We start from the raw sequence: 24,261 nt of genomic DNA on the forward strand, positions 1-24,261 counted from the left end.
ACAAGCTGAAATACAGGTCCTGCAAGCCTCCCGAGTGACAGGCCAGCCTCTGGCATGTGCCTCCTTGTATAAATCATTAGACCCTGCGTGGCCACGTTTAACATGTAGCCATTCTAGGAGCTTATCCCAATTTTCTCCTGTTTGGTCCTCCTTCTGCAGAGGGGCAATTCTGGCCAATTCGTCTGCCCTATTATTCCAATCACTCACTGGAGTACCCCCTTCCTGGTGGGAGGGCACCCATCCTATTGTGAAATCCCCGTGTTTGGTGACATTTAAGATTTCTTGCCACCTCTCCTTTTGCCACACTGGCACCCGATTTACCTCCCAGTTGTTCTGTTCCCAAAAAGGGAGCCGTTCTGTGCAGCCTTTGAATACTGCAAATGAGTCAGTGTAGATATACACCGGAGCCCCTGCTTTTCCCTCGCTATTAAACACACTCCATACTGCCACTAACTCTCCCACTTGGGCACTGCCCTCACCTTCAGTGATTACTTCCCTCTTAGTATCCACATTAATAGCTACAGCCTGATACTTCCACTGTTTGCCCTCTCGCTTGGCAGAGGCGTCTGTGAACCATACGTTTCGCAGCTCCTCTGAAAATGGCGGGGCAATCTTAACTACAGAAGGAGGTATCCTACTCCAGAAGGTTTGTCACTTCTTCCTGTATGTTTAACACCTTTGGGGTACCTTCAGTGACTGTAAAAACACTACAATAATGTTCGATTTTAGCATACCATTTCCTCACAGTATCCCTTTGAACCACCCCGTCAGGGGGAGGGGGTCCCTGCTAACACAGGCTTAATTACCTTAAAGGGTCCCCTTAAAACTATAGGTTGTTGGCGTATGGGTCGCTCCGCTTCTCTAAGAGCTAAGCTCACTACAAACAAACCCTTTTCCCAGCTGGAGTACCGCTTTTCAGCATCCTTAAAACTCCTAGAATAAAACCCAATCGGTCGAATGGGACCCTCTGGTCCTTTCTGCCAAAAGTGAATTGACAATCCCGAGTGTGAGAACCCCCATTCAATTTGAACTGGGTCGGTGGGGTGGATAGGGCCCAAAGTTTGATGGGTGCTTGCTTCAAACACCAAAAGCTGCAATGCCTCATTGTGAGCTGGAGTCCATTTCCAAATCGCCCTCTTTCGCAACAGGTCATATAAGGGATGTGCAATTATTGCAAAGTTTGGGATATGCTTTCTCCAAAAGACCAATGATCCCAAGGTGTGTTGCAGCTCCTTTTTACTTTCCGGTATTTTTACCTGATCTAACGCTGAGAGGGTGTCCCGAGGAATACAGACTGACCCTCCTTTCCACCAGATGCCCAAAAACTTAACTTCACTGGCAGAGGCTTGTATTTTTTTTATTTTTTTCTTTGGGTATTTGAAGGCCTATTCCTTCCAGATGATTAATAATTCTGTCCTGCATAGTCTGCACCAAAGCTATGGTATGTCCCCCTATTAGTATGTCATCAATATACTGATAGACTTTGACCTCTCTTTCTGATGGGATTATTGACAATTCCTGTGCTAGGGCATGGTGGGCCAAGGTAGGCGAGTGTTTATATCCCTGAGGCAAATGGGTAAAAGTATACTGTTGTCCTTCCCAGGTAAAAGCAAATCGATATCGATCACACTCCTGGAGTGGAACCATAAAAAACATGTCCTTCACATCAATGGTTGCTAAGATAGGGTGGGCCTGTTCTTGAATGGTTGCAATTAATTCGGCTATGTCAGGTACAGCCGCAGTCAAGGGGCCAGTGTTTGCATTCAGTTGCCGATAGTCAATGGTCAGTCGCCATTTTCCATTAGGTTTGCGTACTGGCCACACCGGTGAATTGTACGGGGAGTGGGTAAACACTAAAATTCCCCGCTGTTTGAGATCCTCAATTACTAGGGCTATCCCTTCCCTGGCTCCTAACGGCAACGGATAGGGTTTTACGTTGGTAGTCTTGGAGGGGGGAAGGGCAGGTGCCGTTTGCAATAGGCACACCTCCGCCCAAGATGTTTCAGTTAATTGCCTGATCTGGGGGATGCCAAAAGACCACGAGTTCCACTGGGTGTCATGCCACTGCCTTCCCTTCAACACATCTATGCCTAAAAGGTCCGTCTGAAACGGTCCTATGGCTACCACGGTATTGATGGGGGCTTCCTCTCCTGGTAACCATAGTGTCACTGCAGTCATAGGCATTGACTGTGTTTTTCCCAGAGCATTTAAGATAATTAGATTTCTAGATGGGATAGAGATCCCGCAGTGTTCTGCTTCAGTCCACATCAGTGCGGTGATTTGTGCCCCAGTATCAATTAGAAAAATTACCGGTCTTCTCCTTGGTCCTACAGCTACTGTGATTAATAAATCCCCTCTTACATTCAAGGTGAGTTGTCTTACAAACATCCATCCTCCGCTCCCCTCCTCACCTTCGGGGAACGGAGGGCCTAGTTTTCTGCCTTTTCCCTAGTCAGCTCCCCCTCAAGATCTATCAGGGGTGGAGCATCGGGAACTAATCTGAGAGTGGCCTTCTTCCCTGACCATTTCTGTACAAGTTTTTCCAATTTTTGGGTTAGGAGTCCATCCATCAGGTCTCGAGGAATGCCCTTCTGAAGCCCTAGATGCCATAACCCCTGTCGACTTAGGGGTCTCTCTCCCCCGGGATGATTGTTGCGGAGTGGCCTCAAATCCTGGCCCTTCCCAATTGACAGCTGCCGATTGTTATCTTGCTCTGCAGACCATACAACCCTTGTTTCGGTTTTTTGGAATGATCCACCAACAGGGCAATATTTTCTACCAAAATTAATTAATTCCTGCGCTACCTCCTCCCACGTCCACACTTTCCTTCCCGACCGCCAATGGTCACGGGTTATTATCCCTTCTAGAGTGGCCGTAGTTCTTTCTCCTTTGGGAGTATTTTGAATTTTCCCCTGTAATTGGATCCCAATGGGTTTCAGGGAGTCAGGGAGTCCCCGGATCAGGGGAGTCATCCTCTCTGGGTCCACAGGCATCATCATCGGGGAACTCTGGTTGGGCTTGAGCTCCCAATCATACATCATTTGGAGACAGGCCGCTTTCTGCACACTTTCCACTAACTGATCCACCGTACCTGTTATGGCAAGGGGATATCCCCTCTCCAAAGGGTTCAGCCCCCCAGCCCAATATGCGGCCCTCTGGGTTAATGGCCATGTGGCTTGGCGATTACCTGTAGTTAGGAACACACCCGGACCCCAATATCCTTCTGCTTCTTTCTCTGACAACAAAATTCCATCCCTGCCCCCCCGACAGTGACACTCTCCACACATATTCTGTCTCCGATTCCTTCGGAGTTCTCGCAAAGTCTTTCTTCAAATTTGTTAGTTCAGTTGCTGTAAATGGGACCTCTTTGGTGAGAACTTGAGGACAGTCATCGTTATTGTCCTCATATAAGTACTCTGTTTTAACCAGTGGATACATGTGAGGGAGGCTTTCTACAGTTTCCCTTGCCTTCTTCAAGTCTCCCTGAGGGTAAACTTGCCGTATCCCTTTCTCTGAAAGTTTCACCTCTACCTCCGCCAGTGTATCCGCTTCCCTCAAGAGTTGACTCCTCAATTCTTCCTGTAATATGGAATTTTGATTTCTCTCCTCCTGCAACAATCGCTTGTTTTCCTCCAATTGTTCCTGCAGTGACTTTATGACCATCTTCAGTGAGTCTATTGTGACATCGGCTTGACAAAGCCTGTTTCCTATCTTCCACCGCTGCTGCCAGACTTGCTCCCAGTACTGCGCAAATTACAGCTTTTCCTTTCCCCGGTCTAACCCTAGCTTCCTTCTGCAGTACCCTTATCCTGTCTACTACACTCTGGGGTTGAAACCAATGTTTTTTCACCCAGTCTTGTCCCTGGGGTGAGGGGTGAGATTGGTGTGCCTCCAAAAGATCATATAGCTTATCTATCCCTTTGGCCGATGAAGAGACATAATCGTGGGCATTAACTGCCTTCTGAGTGGCCATTTTACCTAACACAAAGGGGCTGTATCATCCTGAGAGGGTCACACCTTAATGCTGCTAGCCACTTTTCCCCTTTTCATCCTCAGGAGGTCACACCTTAATAGTGCACTTTCTGTTCTCAGAGAATCCTGTCCATGATGCCAATTTAAAAATGTCATGATCCACTGTTGGGTTGCACAATTTGGCAGAAGTTAAACCCCCTTGCTTTCTAACCAACCTCAGATAATTCTGGGCGGCTGGGCTTAACTTCTGAGTGATGTTCAATTGGATGTTTTATCGTGACCAGGTTTGTTGTATTCTCGGGAACAGGATTAAGACTCGAAACGGAGTCAAGTGCCAAGTCACTTTATTTGGCCAACAACAAGTACGCAAGAGAAAAGGAGAGAAAGTGAAAAAAAAAAAAAGGAAAAAAAAAGAGACAGAGAGTTGCAATAGCTACCACCACGGATCTGCGGCGTCCCGTCAGTCCGACGTACCTTCAGTCTGGTGGGGGAACGTTCCAACTGGTCTCCGCTGGTTCCGCCTTTTATAGCATTGTCCAGTTGCATAGTCAATGAGCTGGTTTGCATAGCCACACCTCCCACTCGGAAGTGGGGCGCATGTGCAGTATCATCACTAGAGGGTGCTTGACAGTTCCAGAGGGTTCCAGAGGGTCCAAGCCCCCCCCCCCATTATACTATAAGATGACCCTGGGGCCAGGCACATGTGCAGAGGACTGGGTCTCCTCAGTTGCCATCGTGGTGAAGCCTTGGTAGTCAAGCCGTTCTGCCGACAATGTTGAGACAAGTTTCTAGTACCTTACATTATTAAAGTAAGAATGATGGGGGAAGGAGAGAGTAAAGCTTTCCCTACCAGGTTAGCCATTCTCGTGGTTTAGCCCCAGTCAGTAACTAAGCACCACGCAGCCGCTCGCTCGCTCCCCCCTGGTGGGACCAGGGAGAGAATCGGAAGAGTGAAAGTGAGGTAACTCATGGGTTGAGATAAAGACAGTTTAATAGGTAAAGCGAAAGCTGCGCACAGAAGCAAAGCAAAACAAGGAATTCATTCACTACTTCCCACGGGCAGGCAGGTGTTCAGCCACCTCCAGGAAAGCAGGGCTCCATCATGCGTAGTGGTTACTTAGGAAGACAAATGCCATCACTCCCAATGTCCCCCCTTCCTTCTTCTTCCCCCAGCTTTATATACTGAGCATGACGTCATATGGTATGGAATATCCCATTGGTCATTTGGGGTCAGCTGTCCTGGCTGTGTCCCCTCCCAGCTTCTTGTGCACCCAGCAGAGTACGGGGAGCTGAAAAAGTCCTTGACCAGTGTAAGCGCTACTTAGCAACAACTAAACCATCTCCACATTATCACCACTGTTTCCAGCAAAAATCCAAAACATAGTCTCATACTAGCTACTATGAAGAAATTTAACTCTATCCCAGCTGAAACCAGGACAGCCATCCTGCTGGCAAAGATACCTTTGCCCTGCTTAGTGAGGTGAATCCCATCTCTCCCAAGCAGATGCTGATCTGTAAACAGCATCCCATGGTTTTAGAACCCAAAGTCCTGTTGCCAACACCAGTTCCGCAGCCAATTATTGACCTGCATTGTCAGCACCCTCCTCCTCACACACTTTCACCGGCAGAACTGAGGAGAACACCACCTATGCCCTCATGCCCCTGACTACTGCCCCCAGAGCTCTGTATTCAATTTTGATACTGTCCAGGTTGCCCCTATTATTGGTGCCCATACGGAAGAACAGCAAGGGGTAGAAGTCAGCGGGTTGGACACACTTCAACAATCCCTCCACAGCATCCAGGAATCAGGCCTCCGGCAAGCAGCAAGCCTTTCTAGAAGCTTGTGGTGGGTTGACCTTGGCTGGATGCCAGGTGCCCACCAAGCTGCGCTCTCTCTCTCTCCCTCCCCCCCCCCCCCATCAACTGGACGGGGAAGAGAAAACATAATGAAAGGCTCATGGGTTGAGATAAGGACAGGCAGACAGGCAGATCACTCACCAATTAACTCAACTTGGGGAAATTAATTTAATTTATTACTAATCAAATCAGAGTAGGGTAATGAGAAATAAAACTAAATCTAAAAACACCTTCCTCTCACCCCTCCCTTCTTCCCAGGCTCAACTTTACTCCTGAATTCTCTACCTCCTCCCCCCGAACAGTGCAGGGGGATGGGGAATGGGGGTTGCAGTCAGTTCATCACGCATTGTCTCTGCCACTCTTCCCTCCTCACACTCTTCCCCTGCTCCAGCATGGGGTCCCACCCACAGGAGACAGTCCTCCACGAACTGCTCCAGCATGGGTCCTTCCCACAGGCTGCAGCCCTTCAGGAACAGACTGCTCCAGCGTGAGCTTTCCATGGGGTCACAGCCTCCTTTGGGCACATCCACCTGCTCTGGCGTGGGGTCCTCCACAGGCTGCAGGTAGATATCTGCTCCACCGTTAACCTCTACGGGCTGCAGTGGGACAGCCTGCATCACCATGGTCTTCACCTGGGGCTACAGGGGAATCTCCGCTCCAGCGCCTGGAGCACCTCCTCCCCCTCCCCCTCCTCCTTCACTGACCTTGGTGTCTGCAGAGTTGTTTCTCTCACATATTCTCACTCCTCTCTCTTCCAGCTGCTGTTGCACAGCAGTTTTTTCCCCCTTCTTAAATATGTTATCACAGAGGCACTACCACTGTCGCTGATTGGCTCAGCCTTGGCCAGCAGCAGGTCCGCCTTGGAGCCGGCTGGCACCAGCTCTATCAGACATGAGGGAAGCTTCTGGCATCTTCTCACAGGAGCCACCCCTGTAGCTCTCCCCTGATACTAAAACTTTGCCATGCAAACCCAATACAAGGATAGGTCAGGTCAGGTGCCTGTCCCCCACAGTAGGGAGTCACTCATTGTGATCATTTGCCACTTCTTCCTGGTGGTCTTGCATGGTTTCGGATTGGTGGACCAGCTCCTTTGCTTGAAGGCACATCTGGCTCCTCTTCAACTTTGAGGGCAGGTGAACCTAGTTTGTAGTTATTAGCACTTAGGTGGGTCAGGAGCCTTCCTCTTGGTGCCAGAAGTCACCAGCTTCCACCCTTCCCCTTCTCCAGAGGTTGCACTTATCTTAATATTGGGGGTAGACACTGCCTGGTTCTCTACTGCAGTTGGCATCCAGGGTTCTTCAAACTGTTGAGTCTCAGAAAATCACAGAATGGTAGGGGTTGGAAGGGACCTCTGGAGATCATCTTGCCCAACCCCCCTGCTTGAGCAGGTACACCCAGAGCAGGGGGCACAGGAACGCATCCAGGCGGGTTTTGAATGTCTCCAGGGAAGGAGACTCCACAACCTCCCTGGGCAGCCTGTTCAACTGCTCTGTCACCCTCACAGTAAAGAAGTTTTTTTCTCATATCCAGGTGGAACTTCCTGTGTTCCAAATTGTGCCCATTGCCCCTTGTCCTGTCATTGGGCACCACTGAAAATAGTCTGGCCCCACCCTTTAGATATTTATAAGCATTGATAGGATCCCCCCTCAGTCTTCTCTTGTCCAGGCTGAACAAACCCAGGTCTCTCAGCCTTTCCTCATAAGGGAGATGCTCCAGTCCCCTGATCATCTTGGTAGCTCTCCGCTGGACTCTCTCCAGTAGTTCCCTGTCTTTCCTGAACTGGGGAGCCCAGAACTGGACACAGTACTCCAGATGTGGCCTCACTAGGGCGGAGTAGAGGGGGAGGATAACTTCCCTCAACCTGCTGGCTACACTCCTTTCAACACACCCCAGGATATCATTGGCCTTCTTGGCCACAAGGGCACAGTGGTGGCTCATGGTCAACTTGCTGTCCACCAGCACTCCCAGGTCCTTCTCAGTGGAGCTGCTTTCCAGCAGGTCAACCCCCAACCTGTACTGGTGCGTGGGGTTGTTCCCCCCCAGGTGCAGGACCTTACACTTCCTTTTGTTGAATTTCATGAGGAGTTAGAGGAAAGAGGCATCACCAAAAGGACAGCATTTTGTCAGAAGCATGACAGACTGTTGGCTCAGGGTGGCAAATGTGCAGCGTACCTGCTCCATGGTACCTCGAGTTCCCATTTATCACAGAGCCTGGCCACGGTGTCTCCACACCGTTCCGCCCTCCGGACAACTCCTCTTAGAGTCAGTACACCAAGTTCTCCTGGCATTGCTGACATCTAAGGTTACTAGGGAACTTCCGTGGAATGGATTTCTCACGTCAGTTGCACTCTACCCTGAAAGCTTCTTCCATCCTTTTCTAAAAACATAAGTTTAACTTCTAAGTCACCTCCAGCGATTATTCCACATAATCCACCCCGTGACTATAGTCACTCAAGCTTCACGAGATTTAGGATGCATTGGGTGTATCACATGTGTTCTTGTGGTGAGGATTATCGAGGACATATATCTCTTGTGGGGACATTTGGTGAGGCAAACGTTTCATCATAATCCAAAGTTTAGCATACAAGGTAATTGTTAAAATACAACACGATATGTTAAGTATTAGCAAAACCATGACAGGGTGAAGCATCTTGTTGAAGATTCCTGTTGCAGTCGGTGACCATCCAAATAAAGTGTCCCACCAGTGGTGTTCTCCATCCTTCTTCACTCTTTCTAAGACTCGGTGTATCTCCTCTGCATTGCAATGGACAGTAATTAGAGTTCCTTTTCCATTGTTCCGAACTTTTTGCAATAACTGGTTCAGGTCAACATGTTGCAACAGTTTTCTCACCAATGTGAGATTCATTCCAATGGGGGTAGGTAACAAGTCTTGATATGATATGTAGTTAGATTGTAGCAATTGGTAGGACGTGACAGGAGCTGAATAATTAAAGTCACATCCCATTATGTTAGTAAAGCTACAAACACAAATATTAGAGTGATTATAAGTATCTACAGTGGCGCTGTCTCCAAGTATAAAATCGCAAAGGGTTCTAATACAAGTGCATCCTTTCCCAATATATACAAGTACAGTTTTAGGGGTTTCCTTGGGTTGTATTTCAAAATGACAAACATTTTGTTCAGTGCCGAGACAAATGTCTTGGGCTTTGATGCTGTTGCTCCCGCACAACACATGCAGCAACATCAAGGGTTTCCCATTTGTCTTCTCTTTGTTGGCCCCATGCTCGATTTTCCAATGGATAGAGTACGGCCCCATTGTGGTTCAACCCTAGTGCAATGATTGGGTATATGGTATATACCGAAGCATTGCATATTGTCAAAACAAAAGCTGTGGCTTTGCTGCCAGTAGGGTTGTAGGGGGTTCTAGGTGAAATTAACTGGCTACCACCAGGACTGGAATTCTTTCTCAAATTTAGTTGCATTATCCCAAATTATCTTTCGAATTTCAGTGGGCAGGGTGCCTCCCCTCACCTTCTCGTACAACTGCAGTGACTATAGATTGTATCCACAGTTGCGCTTGGATACAACTAAGAGCTAGAGGAGCATTATTTTGGGCGGCACCGAGTGCATCTGTAATCAACTGGTGGTCTTTCTCATTTACCTTTCCCCACTGAGGCAATATATCTGACAAAAGCCATTGGTTATCTCCCAGGGCTGAAAGAGAAGATTGTAAAGGGTGCTTCAATGCATTTAAGTCACTGGTTACTGTTGCTAGTTTATTAGCAAGTACTTCGGCATCTATGCTGTTTAAGACTCCCAGTCCCATTCCTAAGGCACCAGTCACATCTCTCTGATTGTTTTTGAGAGCCGAGGGTCCGTCTGTGCAACCATGCTGACCATCCTGCATAGCATGTATCCAGGAATGGTGAACAGGTAGGTTTAACTGCAGAGATATTAATCTTCATTGCTAATTCCACCCGTTTGAGAGAGTATGACAGATTAAACAGCACTTGCTGCTGACCTGTATTTTTAGTTATGTAAGAACCTGTGTTGAAGATGAAAGGACTAATGGGAGGCCGAGTGGGTATATTTTCAGACATTTGTGGGGGCAGAGGCTCCTTGTCCTTTGCAACCGGTGCAGATGTTGCTGTATCAATCATAAATTCAAAGAGCAATTCAGTGCCTCTGTGACCCATTTCAATCGGCCTATGGTAAGTAGACCCATTAGTTACTAGACAGCCAATTTGTATGGTTTGTCCTGGAATGGCTTGAAGCCTAGCCATCCGAAGAGAGTCATTCCAACTCCATTCATCCCTTGAATACACTTCATTCCCATGTATAACTACAACGGAGAGATTTAAGTTCCTTTTGTTTTGTAGTGTTCCAATGCTCGCAGTATATTGTGACAATGCATGGTCCCAAGGGTCATTGCGAGATACCGTGGTGAACATGGGTATATTCCTAACCCCATGCAGTAGAGTGTCAAATGGAGTGGGTGGGGCTAAGCCAGGTGATGTAGTTGGATCAGGCTCAATCATATCTATTTTGAACCAGAATGACAGCCCTATACAGCCTGGCTTTGACAACTCTGGCCTTGAACAGTTTTGTTGCCACACACAAGCCACAGTAGTGGGTTCCACCAAAGTAAAATTATACCAACAATCCCACTCATCAGTGATACAAGCCTTCATTGCTATTGGGTTTCTGGAAATGTCAGATATAGTTATGGCTGTGACCTTTTCATGGGTTGATCCGTTGATCATTCTACACCCTACTCGGATTTCTTCTCCTGTTTTCCCCTTCAGGAGTAGAGACCATCCGTTATCCGAGTTCCACTCGTGCCGTGAGAACACCTCGGCTCCATGCATAACTACAGTAGCTAAATTTAGGGTTTTTTTCTGATGGTCCCTATGATTCCATTGTATTTAATATGGGCTTGGGACCACGCCCATTCTGGGTCTTTCTGGCTACACACCAAAGGGGGTTGTATTAGAATCAGAATGCAAATCAAAATGTACAATAAATTTAGCAGCATTTTGAAGACGTCTACTTCAATCGGAGTCTTCTTCGCTCAGGATTCCTGTGAACAGGTAAAAGGAAACAAACATGCTTGGTCGTATTCAACCGGCAGGGTTAAAAAGAAGGTGAAATCCACCGGGTGCTAATCCGGTGTACTTTTCCTGAGCAATCTTTGGCTTCCCTGCGTGCGGATTTTTGGGCGTAGTTAGTACCATTGGTACTGTTCTAATCTGAGGCATTTTCACCAGCACAGGTTGTCCGATGTAAAATCCTGTAGGATATTCTCCTGGTTTAGCATGAACTCTTGGGGTAATTGTATTAGCAGATGCACAAAAGGCTTTCATTTTGGGGCAGCCGTCTCCGCTCCATCGATTATTTAATTGGTAGATGGTGTCATACAATTGCAAATGCCACCCAGGTTTATGAGTGTTTGCAAAACGCTTAACCAACCCATTGGTGCGCTCAACAACGCTGTTAGCCTGAGGATAGTAGGGAGTGTGAAATACCCACCGAATCCCTTCCTCTTTGGCCCAGTCTTGTACCACTGCAGCTGTGAAGTGTGAGCCGTTATCACTTTGGATCTCTTCTGGTAGGGGAAGTGTGCTGAACCATCCTTTAAGGCCTCTTACTGTGTTTTTGCCAGTGGCTGACGTAAAGTCAGCAGCCATGGTGAGACCAGATATAACTTCTACTCCCACCAGGACATACCTTTTCCCACCTGAGGGTCGCAGTGGGCCGATATAATCAATCTGCCAAGAGTGCCACAATGTTTTCTTGTCCCGAATGTGCGGGGGGGGCGCCTTACTCAGGTGGTCTTTGTTAAGTCGTAAACGACATTGTGAACAGGCAGTCACTACTTGTTCGCACAGCTTAACTGATACAGGCCATCCTCGGGCTATACCTTCCCAATATAAATCGGCCCGTCCAGCGTGGCCACGCTTGACATGTAACCATTCGAGTAGGCGTTCCCATTCTTGGTTGTTATTCGCGACATCAATTTGTCGCAGCCGCGTAAGGCTCTCTACCTGTTGGTTGAACTGAGTGGCAACAGAGTTTGATTGATCATGTCCTTTTACCCAACCAATATGCAGCACTCTTTGTTCTCCTATTTTTAGCAGTTGTTTCCAGCTGTCAGTTTGCCAAACTGGGACTCTATTTACCTGCCAGTCGTTGACTGCCCAGTAGCCTACCCATTCGGTGGCTCCTTTAAAAACACCATATGAGTCAGTGTCGATATGGTTAGCACCATGTTGTGCAGCTAGTAGTACTGCTCTGAGTTCCCCTACCTGTGCACTACCTCCACCTGTTTCAATGAGTTTTTCTCCTGTTGCCACTTCTAGTGCTACAGCTTTATATTTCCATTTACTGTTCTCCCTATGGGATGATGCATCAGTGAACCATACTCCGGTAAGATCACTGTCTTCCTTCAGAGCAGGTGCTTTCTGAATCAGAGACGGTTTGTTTGGTGGAGACTGGAATAAAAGAGTACTATCTATGTCCTTTTGTAATTTAGATATTTTTATATTACCCTCGGTGATTGGCATAATTTCATTAATGCCTTCTAGATAGGCATACCACTTACAAACCATGGGCTTCTGGGCAATACCAGCAGGTGGTATTGTTCCTTTACGGACTACATCCAGGAGACAGAAAGGTCCCCGAATGATCACATTCTGTTTTCTCCTTATTTGTTTTGCTTGTTTCACTGCTCGCACCAGGGGCAGCAAACCCTTCTCAAGATCCGCGTATCTCCTTTTGGTATCACTGAAGGAGTGGGAGCTAAATTCCAATGGTCTTTCTGGTCCCTCTGGCCCTCTTCGCCATAGGTTGCAATGAGAACCATGGTCACTGAACCCCCATTCAACATGGGTAGGGTCGGTCGGGTGTATAGCACCAAGTTGCTGGAATAACCTCAATTCTTTTATTAACAGTTCTAATGCATTTGTATGCTGTTCAGTCCATTCCCATGATTTTCCCTTTTTGAGCAAATTATATCAGGGGCGCACAATAATAGCGAAACCAGGAATGTGTTTGTGCCAGTAACCTAAAGCTCCCCAAACTTCCTGTAGTTCCTTCACACTAGATGGCCTTTGTCCATGTTCTATTTTTTCCAAGGTGTCCTGAGGAACAGAAGCAGCTCCTTTAACCCACCAGACTCCCCAGGAAGCTAACCTCCTGTGCGGGTCCCTGACACTTAGATGGAGGAATGTCTAACCCCAAAGTTATCAGTTTTTCTCGTACACTTTCTGCAGTATGCCCGACTTCCTCTGAGTTTTCTCCTCCTATCAGTATGTCATCGATATATTGTTATATCGTGACGCTTGGCGGGCTGGAAATTTCTGTTAAAACCTTTGCCAAGGTGTTGTGAGTGATGGTGAGGGAGCCTTTATATCCCTGTGGCAGCCTGTTAAAAGTATACTGTATCCCCTTCCAAGTAAAAGCAGATTGAGCCTTATCATGTTCCTGGAGTGGGATCACAACGAACATGTCCTTAACATCTAAAGTCGCCATCCACAGGTGTGATGCTCCCTGGATTTGTGTTACTAACTCTGCGCTGTTTGGTGCAGCTGCCGCTAAAGGTGCAGTATTGGTGTTCAATTGTCTATAATCGATTGTGGGTCTCCACTGTCCATTCAGCTTTTTTACAGGCCATACAGGAGAATTATAGGGAGAGTGTGTGCAAGTGATAATACCTCGTTTTTCCGGGTCTGTTACCACCCTGTCAATACCCAATTGCGCGGCTGCTGGCAAGGGCTATTGTCGAACATTAGTGATTTTAGAGGGGGGCAAGGGTATAGATGTTTATAACAGACTCAATTTCACTATGCCTGATTCCTCCTCATTTCTTGCAAAACTCCACACAGTTCCATCTGGGAGTTTCCACATCCGCCCACGCAGTATACCAAATCCTAGAATGTTAGTATATGCGGCACTGACTAACATCTCTGCCTTGGTTAGTCTTTGTTCTCCTGGCAGCCAGAGTGAAACTTTCCCGGTAGCGCATTCCTTTTCCACGCCATCGATTCCAGTGAATTTAACCCTGCGTCGGCCAGGTTGTATGCGATCTTGGGTGTTTGCTGCAAATAGTTTGACACTATCAGGAAGACTGCGAATAAGAGGGGTTAATTGTGCTGGGTCGACAGGAGCTAGCATCAGGGATTTCCTGAACCTGTCTCTTTCGTACATTGCCTGTATGCAGGCTGCTTTCTGTAACTGACGCAGCCAGATCGGAGGAGCCAGTAGTTTTGATCTCCAGCAGTTCTCCTTTCTCCTGAGGATCTATACCACCTGCCCAGTATGCAACCCGTGCAGTTAAGGAATAGCTATGATATCCTGGCATGGAGGTTAAGAATACTCCTGGCCCCCAATAGCCTCCTGCTTCGTCTTCATCTAACATAATTCAGTCTCCCCCGTCAGAGGAACTCGCCACACATACTCAGCTGGCCGCCTCGAGAATTTCTCCTGTATTTTCAGTAACTCCGCTGGTGACCATGGAATTGTTCGCACAGTAGTGCGGATTTCATCATCGACAGCGGTCTCAGTTTTAATCAAAGGTCTTAGGGAAATGGATTGAGGCTCGGGATCAGAGATCCCCTCAACATCACCATCATTGTCGTCAAACCAAAGGTCGCCATTCCAAATTCCAGGGTCTGCACCACGCATTAATCTACAAATCTGCTTAACTGGTGCAGAAGGTTGCATTGTATCTATTAGCTAATTAACCCTTTCCAGCAATTGTTTAAGATGATTATTCTCACTCACAAGTTCATCAACTCGGGTTCCTAGTTTTTTGCCTGTCTCCCTCTCAAAGGCCAATGATGATTTCAATACTTCATTTTCTGATTTTAAAGCTGTATATTCCGCATTTGAAATTTGTTGGGGAGCAGGGGATTCCTTCGCTTCTTGCTGAGCGCAAGACAAACAGGCTCCTAGCACTGCACAAGTTACACCCTTACTGTTTGCTCCCAGCCTTTGTGCAGCCTGACACTGCTCAATGCGTTCTACCACTTTCTCTTCATCCTTCCAAAATTTTTGAGCCCACTCGTTCCCAGCCTGGGAAGGGGCACATTTGCATTTTTGCAGCAATTTATCCATGGTAATCCTGCCGACTACGCCAATTTTCTGTTGCGTTAATAGTAGGAGTCTGAGGAGTGGCTAGGGGGAGACCCTACCGTTGAGTCACGAGGTTCAGACAGGACGCCCTTGCTTTCTAAACTCCTTCTCCGAGAGGAGTCTAGGTGCGGCGAAGTCCAGTCCTAGTCTCAGACTTGGTCAACGGTTTATTTTCTAAGGATTGTAGAAGTAACCACCCATCAGAGTATTTGTTAGTAACTAATTTGGCAGCTGCCCAGGCCGGTCATATTCAATGAGAACGATCACGGCTAGATTAATGTATAGTACAATTTATTAAAGCGACAGATACACAGGTTCTTTGGATTACCGGTGGTAAAATTGCTGGTTACAAGGCACACAGAAATACTAAGAAAATGAGTAACACTGCTAGGCTACAAGTGCGTTAAGCAAATATGAAGCGACTCTAATGCATCGGAGATTTAAAGTGAATCTATATAGAGATTTCTAAGTTTTCCCAGGGAAACACTTGGTATAACCAAGTGCTCAAATCTTACCCAAAGGCATCCCAATGGCGGGGAAGAAAGGCTCAGCCTGTCGACTGGTCCCAGAAGTCAGAGTGGTACACGATGGTATCTTCCCTAACACGCTCTTTCTCTTCACACATTTTATACTATTTCTTACCTTTCGGGTGGAGCTTGAGTGACTCTAGTCATACATACCTTTATTATGATTGGTGTAAAATTTCCTTGCTTTGCTTTTGTCCTGGTTTCAGCTGGGGTAGAGTTAAATTTCTTCGTAGTAGCTAGTATGAGACTATGTTTTGGATTTTTGCTGGTAACAGTGGTGATAATGTGGAGGTGTTTTAGTTGTTGCTAAGTAGCACTTACACTGGTCAAGGACTTTTTCGGCTCCCCATGCTCTGCCGGGTGCACAAGAAGCTGGGAGGGGGCACAGCCGGGACAGCTGACCCAAACTGACCAATGGGATATTCCATACCATATGACGTCATGCTCAGTATATAAAGCTGGGGGAAGAAGAAGGAAGGGGGGGGTTGTTTTGGAGTGATGGCGTTTGTCTTCCCAAGTAACTGTTATGCGTGATGGAGCCCTGCTTTCCTGGAGATGGCTGAACACCTGCCTGCCCATGGGAAGTAGTGAATGAATTCCTTGCTTTGCTTTGCTTCCGCACGCAGCTTTTGCTTTACCTATTAAACTGTCTTTATCTCAACCCATGAGTTGCCTCACTTTTACTCTTCCGATTCTCTCCCCCGTCCCACCACGGGGGAGTGAGCGAGCGGCTGCGTGGTGCTTGGTTGCTGGCTGGGGCTAAACCACGACAGCTTTTAAAGGTGTAGACTAGATAAATTCAAAGCACATGCCGAGTGGGGGATGGTTGCACCTTGGAGGCGGGTAGCTTTTGGGATGGAGATGTGTTTTGGTATTATAATGATATTATAATGAGCAAAGTTCACCAAAAGGACAGCATTTTGTCAAAAGTATGACAGACTGTTGGCTCAGGGTGGCAAATGTGCAGTGTACCCACTCCATGGTACCTCAAGTTCCCATTTATCACAGAGCCTGGCCACGGTGTCTCCACACCGTTCCACCCTCCGGACAACTCCTCTTAGTACACCAAGTTCTCCTGGCATTGCTGACATCTAAGGTTACGAACCTAGTGAACTTCCATGGAATGGATTTCTTGCACATCAGCTGCACTCTACCCTGAAAGCTTCTTCCATGCTGTACCTTTTCTAAAAACATAAGTTTAACTTCTAAGTCACCTCCAGCGATTATTCCACACCCCTTGGCCCAGCTCTCCAGCCTGTCCAGGTCCTGCTGAGTGGTAGTGCAGCCTTCTGGTGTATCAGCCACTGCTCCCAGTTTTGTATCATCAGAAAACATGCTGAGGGTACTCTCTGTCCCTTTGTCCAGGTCATTGACAAATATATTAAACAGGACTGGACCCAGCACAGACCCCTGGGGAACACTGCTAGTTACAGGCCTCCAACCAGACTCTGCCCCGTTGATCACGACTGTCTGAGCTCTGCCATTCCACCAGTTCTCTATCCACATCACTGTCCACTCATCTAACCCACACTTCCTAAGCTTACCTATGAGGATGTTATGGGAGACAGTGTCAAAATCCTTGCTGAAGTTGAGGTAAACAACATCCACTGCTCTCCCTTCATCTACCCAGCCAGTCACACCATCACAGAAGGCTCTCAGGTTGGTCAAGCATGATGTCCCCTTGGGGAATCCATGTTGACTACTTCTGATAACCTTCCTAATTCTTTTTCATAGTTTAATATTATTGTACTGCCTGCTGTTCACACTAAATTGGATGCCTGAATATGTGGGAATATACTGTCTACTGTTGACAGGGATAAAGCAGGAGCTAGTCTATAAACATCAAGTTCTTACAATGGCATAAAGTGAATACAAGCAGAGGACTGATTCTGCAGGAGAGGGAACAGTTTCTGAATGGCTATTTTTCTAATGGCTGCAGTCTGAATTTGACAGATGCACCTTTAGATGAAACTGTGAGGTCTTTCCCTTGTTTGTAATGCGACTGAAATGAACTTGTTCTCTTTTGTTCCACTCCAAATGACTGTGATAAGTCCCAGTGGCTCTGAAGCAACAAGAAAAAGCAGAGACGTGCCATTTCCCTGAGTTTTTAGGCTCAGAGAACAGGATGATCATCCATGAAAAAATGCTTCTTGAAAATTCAGTGAGACTCTTGTGCTTCACTCTCTGAACTTTGCCCCAGTAGAACACAAGCTCATGGCTAGCCTGTAATTACAGTACTGCCAAATGAACGAAATTAAAGGGAGAGTACAAAGTATAATATCCTGGCAAGGGGTGTCAGGGATAGCAAGAAGGGCTTCTTTAAATACATCAGTACTTCTTTAAATACATCAGTAGTAAAAGAAAGACTGAGGAAGCTGTGGGCCTGCTGATGAATGAGGTGGGTGCCCTGGTGACGCAGGATGCAGAGAAGGCAGAGTTACTGAATGCCGCCTTTGCTTCACTCGTCACTGTAAGCCTGGCCCCGCTAAAACCATGACAGGAGGTCAGATATCCACCTGCAGCCTGTAAAGGACCCCCACACCAGAGCCAGAAGGAGGCCAGAAGGAGCCCCCAGCCTTAGCAGTGAATACTGAAGCAAAGATTCAGGGGTGGTCGATAGACTAGGGGCATGATAAATGAAATCTGTATATTCTATTAAAGGATGAGAAGGCAGGTAGGGGTTATTGAAGTTGTACTGGGTAATATGGGGCCTGAGCATGATGTAAACAGTATGGAATAAGGGGTGGATACTGTCATGGGTTTAGCTGGGATAGAGCGAATTTTCTTCACTGCAGCTGGCATAGTGTTGTGCTTTGGACGTAGTATGAAAATAATGTTGATAACACACCGATGCTTTAGTTGTTGCTGGGTAGTGCTTGTACTAGTCAAGGACTTTTCTAGCTTCCCATGCTCTGCCAGGTGCACAAGAAGCCGGGAGGGGAGGGGGCACAGCAAAGAGAGCAGATTCAAACTGGCCAAAGGGATATTCCATATCATGTAATGTCATGCCCGGTATAGTAACTGGGAGGAGCTGGCCCGGGGAGGGAGTGGCTGCATGGTGTTTAGTTGCCTACTGGGGCTGAATCACGACACCTCCATTAGCTGTAGGGGGCCAGCCTGCCTCACCATGGTCTTCACCATGGGCTGCAGGGGAATCTCTGCTCTGGTGCCTGGAGCACCTCCTCCCCCTCCTTCTTCACTGACCTTGGTGTCTTCAGTCTTCAGAGTTGTTCCTCTTGTGTATTCTCACTCCTCTCTCTGGCTGCAATTGTGCAGGTTGGTTTTTTTTTGGGGGGGTTTTGTGTTTTTTTTTGTTCCCCCTTCTTAAATATGTTATCACAGAGGCACTACCACGGTCGCTGATTGGCTCAGCCTTGGTCAGTGGCGGGTTTCTCTTGGAGCTGGCTGGCACTGTCTCTATCAGACATAGGGGCAGCTGCTCACAGAAGCCACACCTGTAGCCTGTAGAAAAATTCATATCTCATGAAATGGAAGTAGTTATTATATCTCTGAGGCACTGAAGTAGGCCTTCAGAGAGGATATTCTGACTGCTGACTGGGAAAGATTATCATGAGGTGGCTACAGCCACAGAGTAAATTACTATATTGCAGGACCCCAAAATGGCAATGCCTGTCAGCCTCACAATGCTTCTTACCAGCTGTAGATTTAATAAGCATCTTACTGATTTTTTTTATTTTATTGTCAAAGAAGCAATTGATTTGAGCCCATGAAAGGAAAATAGCTGTCTGGGAAAAAAAAAAGCCATACATACAAGATACCTTTGGTCTGGAAAAGAAAATGGCAAGCTTTCCTGTGCCACCAATACAGGCAGTGGGCACTGCACCTGCCCTCACATACACCTATGTTTCTGCAGCATGCTGCTCAGTGAGGGGAGTTAATAGCAGGAAGAACGAACCACGGATCTGGCGAGGAGATCCTTGCGATTACAGCTTAAGCACTCGTATCATGGGACAGTCTCACCAAAAAGGTCCTTTGAAGAAAATTTTTTGGGGATCCACATTGTCCTGCAAAACCAGAGGGTGCTGGTGATAGAGGAATAAAAGCCAAGGATAGCAAGAAGGGCTTCTTCAAATACATCAGTAGTAAAAGAAGAACTGAGGAAACTGTGGGCCTGCTGCTGAACAAGGTGGGTGCTCTGGTGATGCAGGATGCAGAGAAGGCAGAGTTACTGAATGCCTTCTTTGCTTCAGTCTCCACTGTAAGCCTGGCCCTCAGGCATCTCAGGCCTTCCAGAAATGCCACCAACAATGGAAATGTTTCAGTGGAAACACATCTCACCTCAGCCACATCTGTTTGGCTTTTATTCCTCTATCACCAGCAGGAAAACCAGTCTTTGATCTGCCCTTGTTTTGCCAGTGTGAGATTGAGCTGATTCTGGGGCTATTCTCCAGTGCCAGGTTATCTCACAGTAATTTAAACCTTGCACTAAACATAAGATACTGTCAGTGTTTTATTAGCACCCACATTTGCTTTGTCTAAGTGCTCAAAGGAGTATAGACTCTATCTGCTAGTTTGTTACTGTCTTCTCATATGTTCCATCCTCTAAGAACTCTACATATTTAACAAAGTAATTTAGAATACATTCAACAATAAAAATATACTGAGCCCTACCTGAATGAAATAACAATAATCCCCAGCTGCTGGAACAGTCATGTTCAGACATGCTGAGTGAGGTCTGTCCACCTGTACTACACCACTATCATTGCAGAGAAGTATAGCCAGCCCATCATTCTAAAATCCTCCCAGACCCTCCCTTCATCCTCTTCACATCAGACCTTTTTTCACTCCTGGTATCAACAAACTTTGTTGCTGTTTGCTGCATGACACCTCACAAGCTGAAAACAACCCAGATAAAAATGACTGAGATGTCAAGCTGTGGCAATAGCCTGCACTGAAAAGACCTCACATCCCCTAAAGGCTCCTACCTGAACCCTGTAGACACAGGGCAGGGGGTAAAAAAAATTGGTATTGGCCAACTTCCATTCCCAAGGAAATATTTTCTTTTTCTGTGTTGTGTTTTTGTTCTGTACATTCCTGTAGTTTTTGCCTTTACCATGCTGCTCCTTTTCCCCTACAGCAATCAGTATGCTCCGCGAGGTCTCTGCCTATTGCTCTGCATTTCCTAGGGCTATAGTTCATCCATCTTCTTCAGGGTAAGAGAATCAGAAGCTACAGGAAGTCACTATTTTAAACCTAGCCTTTCACTTGTTAACCTGTGTCACAATCCATCACTGGGTTGAACAATTTGGCAGAGGTTAAATCCCCTTGCTTTCCAACTGACCTCAGATAATTCTGGGAGGTTGGGGGCGGCTGGGCTTAACTTCTGATTAACTCCAGTGTGCTATCGTGACTAGGTGTCGTGGTTTAGCCTGCAGCTCAGCCCCACACAGTCGCTCGCTCACTCCCCCACCGGTAGATGGGGGAGAGAATCAGAAGGGTAACGCTCGTGGGTTGGGATAAGAACAGTTTAATAATTAAAATTAAAAGAAACAACAATAGAAATGCAATGTAAAGGAGAACAACGAGAGGCGCAAAGCCCTGGGGGAGAGGGGAAGGGAGGGGAGAGGGGGAACGAACCGCCAAAACGAACTGCACGCGATGCAGCCACTTGCCGCCCTCTGACCCGACGCCGCGCCGGCCCCGCGCTGCCACTGCCCCCCTCAATATACTGGTCATGGTGTCACATGGTATGGAATGAACCTGCCATTGGCCAGTCGGGGTCAGCCGCCCCCACCATGGCCCTGCCCCTCCCAGCCCCCCCCCCCCCGCCACGCGGCAGAGGGCGGGAAGCTGGAAAGGTAGCCGACCCCCACAGTGAGGAGAATTAACCCCTTCTCAGCCAAAACCAGAACACTAGGTTCCTTTTACATTCTCGGAAACAGAATTAAGACTCAAAACGGAGTCAAGTGCCAAGTGATTTTATTTGGCCAAAAATAGATACACGAGAGAAAAGCAAAGAGAGAAAAGGTGAAAAAGTGAACGAGAGGGAGGGAGAGAATAGGAGTGTTGTGATAGCTACCACCACGGATCATGCAGTGGTCCATCCGTCCATGTGATTGGTCGGTCAGGGCAGTCCCAGTGGTCCGGCCATCCGATGTATCTTCGAATCTGGTGGAAGGAGAATGTTCCAGCATAGTCAATAACTGTTTTGCATATCCATGCCTCCTACTCGGCAGTGGGGCGCATGCCCAGTACCGTCACTAGAGGGTACTAGAAAGTTCTAGACAGTCCAAGCTCCCCCCATCAGTCGACCCTGGGCTTGGGCACATGCACAGAGGGCACGTACTCCAGAGACAACAGGACACACACACTCCTGCCAGGCAGGACTCAACGAGCTGCCCTGGTGACCAAACTGTCCCGCTCAGTTTCCCTGGTGATCAGGCACTGGTAGTGAAACTTGTCCTGCCAGCAATGTTGAGACAAGTTTCTAGTCCCTTACAGACTGCTAATAACTTCCTTCGGTGTTAACAATGCCCCTTCTGGCAAGACAGTGGCTCATACATCTGTCCAAATTCAAATGAATAATTATCTAAAAGCAATAAAACAGTTACTCGCTTTCTGCTACAAAGCTGATTTTTGTTAAGCGTTGCTGGGAGCCAGGAGTTGGGCCAGTCTCAAACATTTTGTTCCGTCCCTGATGCTCGTAAATGCCTGAGAAGCGATATGACCCACTGCAGTGTTGTCCTCTTTTCCAGATGTCAGGTTGTGGCATGGCCTGGTGGCGTTGCCGGTCGTAGCTTCAGGTGCTGCTTGAGAAACCACAGCACCTTTGTGCCCCAGAGGTCTGCATTACTCTTGCATTTTGGATTCTCCACCATACAGGCTGTGGAAGTAGCACGGGCGTTGAACAAACACTTTGGTCTGGATTAGAGACTTCCTTTATGCAGTGATTTAATCACTTTGTTGAGACCTAATAGGGAACTTCTCAAAATCTGAGTGTTACTTCAGAGCCAAACTGCAATCTAGAGCTTTATCAAGGGCTCAGTTAAAATTCTATCAAAGGCTGAAGAAAAACAAAACAAGAAGGGTTACATGGGTGAAAAGCCAATTGATTTACTCTTCCTCCACACCCTTTGACAGAAAACAAAACCATAGGAAGGCTTTTAATAAGCTTCATTTATACTCATAGTGCAAAACTTCTCCAGTACCTGCAATACAGATTTTTCATTTGGCCTCTTTGCCAAAAATTAACTGAAAATTATTTTTTGCTTAAATATCAGTCTTTCAGAAACAGTCATGCCCTAAGGTACATACTTTGACTCGCTTTTTCCTCAGCCAGCATCCACAGCTTGAAAACAGGGAGTGAAGTATTTTTTCCTGGTTGCGGTGGCCACCAGCAGGGACCAGGTGTGGTAGCGTCCCCAGCTGAGCTGCTCCCCACCGCAGCGCACCCACCTTGATGCTTTGCCGCATTCAGCTGCTCCTGGCACCCTGTAACTCGAGCCTCCGCCCCACTCGAAATGGCTCATGTGGGGTGCTGGAAAGCCCCCGTTCCTGCCGCTCTCACCTTCCCTGCGCACACGCTCCTGCAGCCAGCGGTGCACAAACAGCCCTGTCAGTCCCTTCCACACCGGCCCAAGTCAGGCGCTGCCTGATCTAGGAAACTAAAAATCACACACCCTTTTCCCCACGTCTTTCTTACTTTGCTTTGGGGAAGGTATGGCAAACTTTTTCTTGGGAAGACAAATCCCCAGCGCTCCCCTTCCCACCCCCTTCTTTCCCACCATCCCATTTGCTATCATTCAACTTCTTTGCTCTCCTGGATAATGCAGCATTCCCTGGGTGGCAGGCAGCCCCCTTCTCCACTTTGCTTCCTTTTTCATCCATTTCACCACTCATCCTAAGCTACACTTGGCTCTAAAGCTTCCGCACCTCTGATTTTCTCATTAAAGGACTGCTTCATTTAAAAAAAAGAATTAAATCCAGAACTAACTCCAGGACTTTCTCCCCATTTACTGGTCTTAGGTCATCACTAAATGAATAGATAAAAACAGCCCCATACTCATTCCAGGCAAACCAGCTACCTGGAAACACATATGAACTGGCTACAGAGCCATTTTTAGGTAAGTCCTGCACACAGACACATCCTGAGACCTTCCCGCTGCAAAAGGAAATCAGGCAGGAATGGTCTGAGAGATAGAACCATGTATTAAATTGTTCTTATCTCAACCCACGAGTTTTCTTGCTTTTGCTCTTCCGATTCTCTCCCCCATCCCACAGGGGTGGGGGGGAGTGAGTGAGCAGCTGCATAGTGTTTAGTTGCTGACTGGGGCTGAACCACAACACAGGCAAACCCAATACCAAAATAAGTAGCCAAAACTATTCCTAAAATAACAGAGCTGAACTAAAGCATTTTCACTTCAAGGCAGTAGTCAGCCTCAGATGTCAGCGCCTTGCACACACACTGAAACCTTGGTCAGCCATGAATAAACACCTTTTATCAAAGGTCTTCCAGGAAAGCTATTCCTGCTAGGGTACATGCCAAGGGATAGATGTAGCGAAGGTTTTTATTTTAAAGTTGAGAAGGGAAAAACTTGACACTAAGATTTATGATAGCCATTAGTGGATTTCTTGGTCTGGATACCTGCCCAGAGTAGATAAAAAGCTGGGTCATTAAGCCTCTCAACAACTTCAGACTATGTAGAACTGAATCCAAAGTTAGTTAAAGTTCAGCTCTTGCTCCCTCTCCCCAAACAATTTTGTGTCATTTTATCTGAAGTTTTCTGACAAAAGTTGCAGCTCACCATTTAACAAAGATCATTACATTCACACATTGCCATTCCAGTTGTCT

The 24,261-nt window shown here is 47.1% G+C and overlaps 1 protein-coding gene and 1 pseudogene across 1 annotated transcript; both read right to left on the reverse strand.

Annotated features, from left to right (window-relative positions):
• Positions 1-2,429: 2,429 nt before the first annotated feature.
• On the reverse strand, positions 2,430-3,973 carry LOC142049742 (uncharacterized). Its single transcript, XM_075077675.1, is given in 3 exon segments — positions 2,430-3,254; positions 3,256-3,682; positions 3,684-3,973. Coding segments are annotated over 3 exon segments (1,542 nt in total).
• Positions 3,974-8,296: 4,323 nt separating this feature from the next.
• LOC142049743 (uncharacterized) lies at positions 8,297-10,658 on the reverse strand (annotated as a pseudogene).
• Positions 10,659-24,261: the final 13,603 nt, after the last annotated feature.

The sequence above is a fragment of the Phalacrocorax aristotelis genome, chromosome W, assembly GCF_949628215.1.
Source record: "Phalacrocorax aristotelis chromosome W, bGulAri2.1, whole genome shotgun sequence".
Classification (NCBI taxonomy): domain Eukaryota; kingdom Metazoa; phylum Chordata; class Aves; order Suliformes; family Phalacrocoracidae; genus Phalacrocorax; species Phalacrocorax aristotelis.